Raw genomic sequence first — 7,558 nt, forward strand, 5'->3', positions numbered from 1 at the left:
TTATCTTTAGATATTAAATACTGTTTAAATATTAAACATTAAATCTTTTCCTGACTATCCAGAAAGAAATAGAAAAAGCAGGTACAACAGGCAAGAGAAGAAACAGTCCAAATAACAGACTGTGACTTCTATACCATCTGTAAAAATGAAAGGGATTTCAAAAATGCCTGGAAGCTGGTTTCTAAAAAGTCATCTCCCTTGACATAAACAATTTTGTTTTAAAAACACAAATATCTGTTCCTATAAAGGGGGATAAAGCCAGAAAATAAAATGCAAAGAACTGGGGTAGTCTCTGTAGTGTGATGAAAGAGCCAATCTTACACTAGTAGTTTATTCATTTCATAAATTACAGTGGGTACTTTGCACTACAAGTGCTAGCCACACAGAAGAGATCTTCCTATGGGGAAAAGATTCAAACTTGGTTACCTATACCTTAAACCTGGTTTAAAATCTTAATATGAAGATTTCCTGCTATCAGGAAGCTAATTCCTACTAATTTTTAGGCTATCTGTACCATGGTTGAAGTACCAAGTAGGCAAATTAGCTAGTCACTTACTGATTCTCTTGACTATTCAGTCATTTCTTATAACTTAACTTCAGAAACAGCTTTCTTTTGGGGAGGAGACACACCACACCCAGTGATGCTCAGGGATTACTCCTGGCAGTGCTTGGGGACCATGTGGGATGACAGGATTGAATTGAGTCAATTGTGTGTGAGGCAAGTGCCCTACCTGCTGTACTATCACTCCAGCCCAACAACTTTTTCTTTTTAAATACAGAAGTTGTCAAGGACTTAGCAGACACAGCATTTCTTGGGGATTATCTAAGAAGTAAGATGCTTCTCCCAGTAACTTAGTCAGGCTTTCTTTAAAACTAGCACTCAGAATTAAGTTGTAAACATTGCTGAATAACTGGGCTTATCAATTATGTAAGAGAAACCAAGGAGCAACAGTAGCACAAGGCAAGTAAAGCCTTGAAGGAAAGTTTTCTTTTGTATTTTCCTATGAGGTGAGCCACAATGCTACTATTTAATCAATTAAGCTACAATAAATTGACAACAAATACACAAGTCTCAGGGCCTGTTCAATTTCTTAGTGATAGGCCCAAACAACTACTACCTTGGCTTCTTCACCCAAATCATATATGAGTGCATATATATATACTCACATACGTACATATATGCACATATGTATATATATGTGTATAGATATATTTGTGTGTGTATATATATTCACCAGGGTAAATAAACAAAGTCATATCTACAAAGCTGTGAGTCCAACTATAAGGTATACAACAGGAACATACTTCTTTCCCAATGCATCTTTGTCAAGTATCTGAATGGTTTTAGACAATCTGACAGATGACTATCATTCTTACATGTAGAACTTCTATACTTGCCTTTGCAGTTTGAAATCTCACACTTCCTCAATAAATCCCCGAGAAAATTGCTTTTCCCTTGAGACAAGTTTCTTGGCAAATCACTGAACTCAAGAAATAGCTACCCAGAATGAGAGGCCCACACAGGGAGAGATATTATGACACCCGTTTCATAAAACATTAAAGGCCCTTACTATGCAAGTGGATTCATGACTGAACACATGAGCCTTCTCAACTTGGACAGCTTTAGTACAGACACCTATTAGAGTTCCATTTCTTCTTCTGTGCAAGCAGCTGCCTCCAAACCATTGTAAACAGGCATTGCTAAATGCTGAGGTTCCAAGAACAGTTCAGTTCTCCGAGAGAAGGCAGTTGCAGGTGTTGCATGCTTAGTTTGGTTCTCTCCTGGGTAGTTCTTAGCATTAGATGACCGCTTTGGCTTATCAGAAAGAAGTTCAGGGAGAGGTTTCCAGAGCACAAGTTCCATGGAAGGACGGCTCATGGACTCTATCATTTTCTTTGTAAAGACTTCATCAAATTCCCTTTTCAAACCAGTTTTCATTGTATCCGACAGAACAAGACTGGGGAGATGGTTAGTATTTCTGTCTGCTTCAACTTCTTCATCTTCATCAATTATCCTGTCCTCAATTTCCTGAAGCTTTCTCCGGGCAACTTCACATTGTGGTTCTCCAGTTGTCTGATCCATTTCTTCGCAAATAACATCTGTCATGCCAGGTCCAGAAAGGGCACTAGTACACAAATTTACTCCATGTCCCTCTAACTGTTGAGGTGCACAAAGAACCCAGTCATTAGGCCCAGCACTGAGGCCTGCTTCAGTTAATCTTTTCTTTCTTACTGGACAATCATCATCCTCTTCCTCTCGCTTGTGCTTCTTTTTACAGTGAAGCGTAAAGCGTCCTCGCGCGCCCCGGCCCGGGCCCCCGCTCGCGCCGCCGCGGCTCCCCGCTCTCGGGCCGGCTGGGCGGGCGTCGGCATCGGGCACGAAGGCCGCGGGCGGCGGCAGGAACTCCGAGGCGCCGCTCAACGGGAGGCCGCCGAAGGGCCGGCCCAGCGCCGCCATGCCCGCGCCACGCGACGGACGGACATGCTCGCTTCGCCCCTCGGCCCGGCCGTCGTACAGCTCCGCGCTGCAACTCGACTCGACTCGACTCCCCTATGTTATTATTAAGGGGATTTCCAGATCTACAGTCTTTCGCCCAGTGTTGACCCTTTTTCCATTTTGGGCAGAGACCTGGCTTTTGGGTGATATTTTGTCCCTTTTGGTAAAAAGGTATTATTTCTTTAGTAATTGCAAAGGTCTGTACCTGATCTAAGTTTGCTAATGAATGGGGCATATCATAAACATTTCTACATGCATATAAAAATTCATTTAAATCAGCTTTTTCCTGCAATGGAGCCAATACCAATTTGCAAGCCGAATTCGCATTATGATAAGCCAAATATTTTTCTAGAAATTTTCTCACCTCATCATTTTTAATTTGTATTTTCAAAGCATCTTTGAGCTTAACCACAAATTCTACATAAGGCTCATGGGGACCTTGGATGATTCTTAAAAAGGTTCTCTCACCAGTACTGTTAGCATCAATTCTTTCCCATGAAGACAATGTAATGTCTTTAATTATTTTTGAGATTTCCTGAGGTAAAGCCACTTGTGTCTGTACATCTGAATATTGATTTTCTCCCATTAATAATTCATATGAGAGATTAACCCCTGCCACTTGCTTTTTTGTTCCATCTGGACTATATAGTTTGGATTTCACACCCTCTGCATATAACATTTCCCATTCAGTTCACTGTTTAGATGGCAGGCTTATTTCAGCAAGTTTTTTTTTTTGGGGGGGGGCACCCGGTGACGCTCAGGGGTTACTCCTGGCTATGCGCTCAGAAGTCATTCCTGGCTTGGGACCATATGGGACCATTGGGACGCTGGGGATCGAACTGTGGTTCGTCCTAGGCTAGCGCAGGCAGGGCAGGCACCTTACCTCGAGCGCCACTGCGCCAGCCTCTATTTCAGCAAGTTTTTTAAAGTCATGCAGAATCCAAATTGTTTTTTTGACACCAAATTCTTAGTATCTACAGACAATATGGAGAGGTTGTCCCAAAATCTTTACACGCTTTTTTTAAACCATTCCACATCCTCTATTTCGAGAGGTTGATAAGCTGAAACATATAGTGTCTGCAATGGAGTTGGGACAGGATTAGCAGAAGTACCCTGCACAGGGCTCTGAGGCCTGAGGTGTGGAGTACTAAAATGCGGTTCATTGTCTGAGTTGGCAATAACATGTGAGTCCATACTGTGAACAGAATCAGGACTCTTTTGTGAACTTAGCACTGGAGGTTGGTCATCAGTGTCAAAATTTTGATTTGGATCGTGAGTGTCTAATTTACGTGTTCAGGTTGATTTTTTACCAGCAAAAATGCCTATCCTTATGATGCCAGTGTTAGATTTATCATCCTATATCTTAATCTGAATTTTCGTAGGATACGTTTTTTTTATTGTCCATACTGGTCATCACTTTATAATTTCCACACTGTCTATTTCCTAACCACCAGCCAATGCCTATGCTTTTGGGTGACATACAATAGCCATACTAGCCAACACAGAAATTCCACAAACTATGACTAATGGGACCACTCAAACGATGCAAATATTGGAGTAGAAATTTTCAATTGGAAAGTAAACAGCAACCATTCAATGACAATGATATTTACTAGTGCCAAACCAAGTGATTTACATCCAAACAGAATAATGCACTTGAATAATGCCAAACCGATGCATTTAATAACAGACGGCATAGTGAGTATCCATATTAACCAACCAAGGACCTCCAGAGGCAATTTCCAATAAAACATGTTACTTACAGTTACTGAGGGTCCAGATTCACCTGTTCTGGCCGTCATTTGTTGGTGGATGTTGAACTCCTTATTAATTGTTTCTGAGTCCAAAATTAGTTCCCAGAAAGATAAATTAAATCCCATTCTTCCTTCCCCCCCCCCCTTTACGGGGAGACCTTGGTAATAATATCCAGAGTAAATAATCAACAAAGGCAAACGATTAGGGGACCAAAGCTTCAGCAGAATCTTTTGTCAGTTGCAGCCAGCTCCAAAATGCAAACCAAACAAGCCATCAGCTCTGGTAAAAAAAAAAAAAAAAAAAAAAAAAGCCCCTTACGCCTCCCCAACAAGCTATTTTATTCTTTCCTTAATCGCCCCCACCTGGAAGATCCAGGTGGGAAGACAGGCAAAAAAATATTACAAAAAATACACAACACATCTGTCTTTATTTTATCTGATATTTTTTTGTTTGGGGGCCACACCCAGCAATGCTCAGGACTTATTCCTGCTCTGCTCAGGAATCACTCTCGGCAAAATTGGAGGACCATAGGGAATGCCTAGATTAAACTCTGCCCTAACACTAGCAAGGCAATCACACTATCTGAGATACTATTTCTCTGGCATTGTCACTGAATTTAGTAACTGAGATTTTTTAAATAATAACTCAGAGTTATTAGTTAATATACAGAGTGATGGTGCAAGCGTTACGGCATTTGCTTTGCAATCCACTAATTTAGAACAAATCGCGGTTCAATCCCCCAGGATCTATTTTACTACATGTGTCCTATTTAAAGTTCTGTTATTTTTTAAGCTTTCAAAAACAAACCTCATTAAGCAACTTAATTTGTATTAATTCAAAGGAGCTTCTAAGTAAAATAGTTCAGTATAGAAAAATAATATAAACTATAATTACTACACAACAAAATAAAATACCCTCCTTTTTCTCAAAAGGATGATCCAACAATTCAAGAACAACTAATTCCAACTTATAATATAACCATTCATGTTCAAATAAAAAAATCAATACTGGTGCATATTTCCATGTGTTGATATGTGTTCTTAATTGTTCCTAACACCCTTTCCAAAGTAAGAAGTCAAAAATAATGCCAATTTTATATAAATTATAGGAAAAGGAAAATACTACAAAATAGAAGCCAAAAGAAGTGCTTATAGTCTTGGGAAAAGTAGACTAAATGAAGCTGTATTGTCCTCTGTGAGGCATTATGTTAATTTATGGCATTGTACAGGTAAAAACTTTAGAAAAATGACCAAAGGCCAGATGGGTTGAGTCAGATCTAGTAAAAGGCTTTGTAAAAGTATATCAAAAAAGTGATATTTTCTACTATGCCATTTATTAATCATATTATATTATTAAATATTTGCACTATTGATTTACACAATTTGTTTTCTTCTGCAATATTTAATATATTTAGCATTATATTTTACATTTTATGTGTAACATACTCTTACTGGATTTATACTGTTCATAGTTTTAGAGCTTGAAACATTTCTGGAATATATTTTTCCCTCAATTGCTGTCTTACTCTAATCTAATTAATATGTGAATAATTTTACTTGATATGCTTGATAATTTCAGAAACTGAAAATGAATTATTTACTTAAAAGATTACCTTCAGGGTCTGAAGAGATAGCATGGAGGCAGAGCTTTTGCCTTGCATGCAGAAGAATAGTGGTGTGAATCCGGCATCCAATATGGTCCCCCAAGCCTGCCAGAAACAGTTTCTGAGTCTAGAGCTAGGAGTGACCAATGAGTGCTGCAGGGTATAACCAAAAAACCAAAAAAAAAGAGATTACTTTTCAATGATACATATAAAAAAATTCAAGGCAAAATATTATTTTTCCATTAATTATTGAATGAGATGATTAATCCTATAAGCAGTTTAACTCGACATTTTTCTTAACAGAGATATATATGAATATTAATACATTCTGAAGTAAATTTTACATGTAAAAAAGCAGATCTGTTTCACCAGACAATTAGTTTGATTTCTAAAGATAAGAATTATTTGAATTATAAGCTTCCTCCAACTTACAGAATTGCTAAAATACCCAAAATATAAAAAGTTTAGAAAAAAAATGAGTGAACTAGACTCTTTATTTCTAATTTTTCAGTTCTTTCTGCTCTCTTTTGCTTTGAATTCTTTGACATTTGATTGTTGGTTTTATTCTACTCCTACAGCGCATGAGGAAGAAATAATAGTAAGTTATCATATTAAAATAACTTAATATTCAGTTCAGATAGAAAATAAACACTTATTTGACATTCAGAAATAACATTTTATTAATATCTTTATTTAAACACCTTTATTACAAATATGATTGTAGTTGGGTTTCAGTTATGTATAGAACACCCTGTTCACCAGTGCAACATTCCCATCACCAATGTCTCATTCTCCCTCCTTTCCATTCTACCCCCGCTAATACTATAGACAGACTTTCTACTTCCCTCATTCATTCACATTGTTAGGATAGTTCTCAATGTATTTCTCTAACTGCACTTATCAATCTTTGTAGTGAGCTTCATGATGTGATCTGGAGCTTCAGCCCACCTTTCTTTTGTCTCTGAGAATTATTGCAAAAATGTCTCTTATTTTTCTTAAAACCCATAGATGAGTGAAACTATTCTGCATCTATTTCTCTCCCACTGGCTTATTTCACTCAGCATAATAGATTCTATGTACATACATGTATAGGAAATTTCATGACTTCATGTCTCCTGATGCCTTCATAATATTCCATTGTATATATGTACCACAGTTTCTTTAGTCATTCATCTGTTGAAGGGCATCTTGGTTGTTTCCAGAGTCTGGCTATTGTAAATAGCACTGTAATGAATATAGGTATAAGGAAGGGATTTTTGTATTGTATTTTTGTGTTTCTAGGGTATATTCCTAGGAGTGGGATAGCTGGATCATATAGAAGCTCAATTTCCAGTCTCTCCCAGTTGCTCCAGTAATAAGTTTCATTTCATAGAGTTTTCTTTTTTATTTCTTTCAAATTGATGCAAGCTCTAATACAATACTTTACAAGTTTATCTATATATGCCTGGGCATTTTCAAAGGTATGTTAAATCTATATAATAACAAAAAATAGAAGGTGGGCACTTTGAAAGTGATAAAGAGTTATTCAATGATACATGCCAACAATTCAATATGAAGACCTGAGAATCCATGGTGTCGTTCAATCAAGGCAGTGCAGGGGACATCCAGGAGCATCCCAGCAGTACTACTGGAGGGTTTCCATGTCCATACTTGGTGATATTTAAGGTCTCCAGTGCTCATGAGTTATATACTGCAGGGATTCA

The 7,558-nt window shown here is 37.9% G+C and overlaps 1 protein-coding gene across 2 annotated transcripts; it reads right to left on the reverse strand.

The window, feature by feature from the left end:
- Positions 1–1,154: 1,154 nt before the first annotated feature.
- LOC126013743 (coiled-coil domain-containing protein 117-like) lies at positions 1,155–2,458 on the reverse strand. Of its 2 annotated transcripts, XM_049776948.1 has the most exons (2): positions 2,234–2,458; positions 1,155–2,020 (listed from the first exon to the last, which is right to left on the reverse strand). In XM_049776948.1, exons 1-2 carry the CDS (start codon positions 2,456–2,458, stop codon positions 1,640–1,642), a joined length of 606 nt encoding a protein of 201 aa, XP_049632905.1. In that variant the 3' UTR covers positions 1,155–1,639. The 2 variants fall into 2 exon arrangements, with proteins under 2 accessions (XP_049632905.1, XP_049632903.1); XM_049776946.1 differs by having other exon boundaries at positions 1,155–2,458.
- Positions 2,459–7,558: the final 5,100 nt, after the last annotated feature.

The sequence above is a fragment of the Suncus etruscus genome, chromosome 7, assembly GCF_024139225.1.
Source record: "Suncus etruscus isolate mSunEtr1 chromosome 7, mSunEtr1.pri.cur, whole genome shotgun sequence".
In the NCBI taxonomy this organism is placed as follows: domain Eukaryota; kingdom Metazoa; phylum Chordata; class Mammalia; order Eulipotyphla; family Soricidae; genus Suncus; species Suncus etruscus.

Excerpts from the sequence above, each read along its gene's own strand:
- LOC126013743 (XM_049776946.1), bottom strand. The coding sequence starts at position 2,458 with ATGGCGGCGCTGGGCCGGCCCTTCGGCGGCCTCCCGTTGAGCGGCGCC.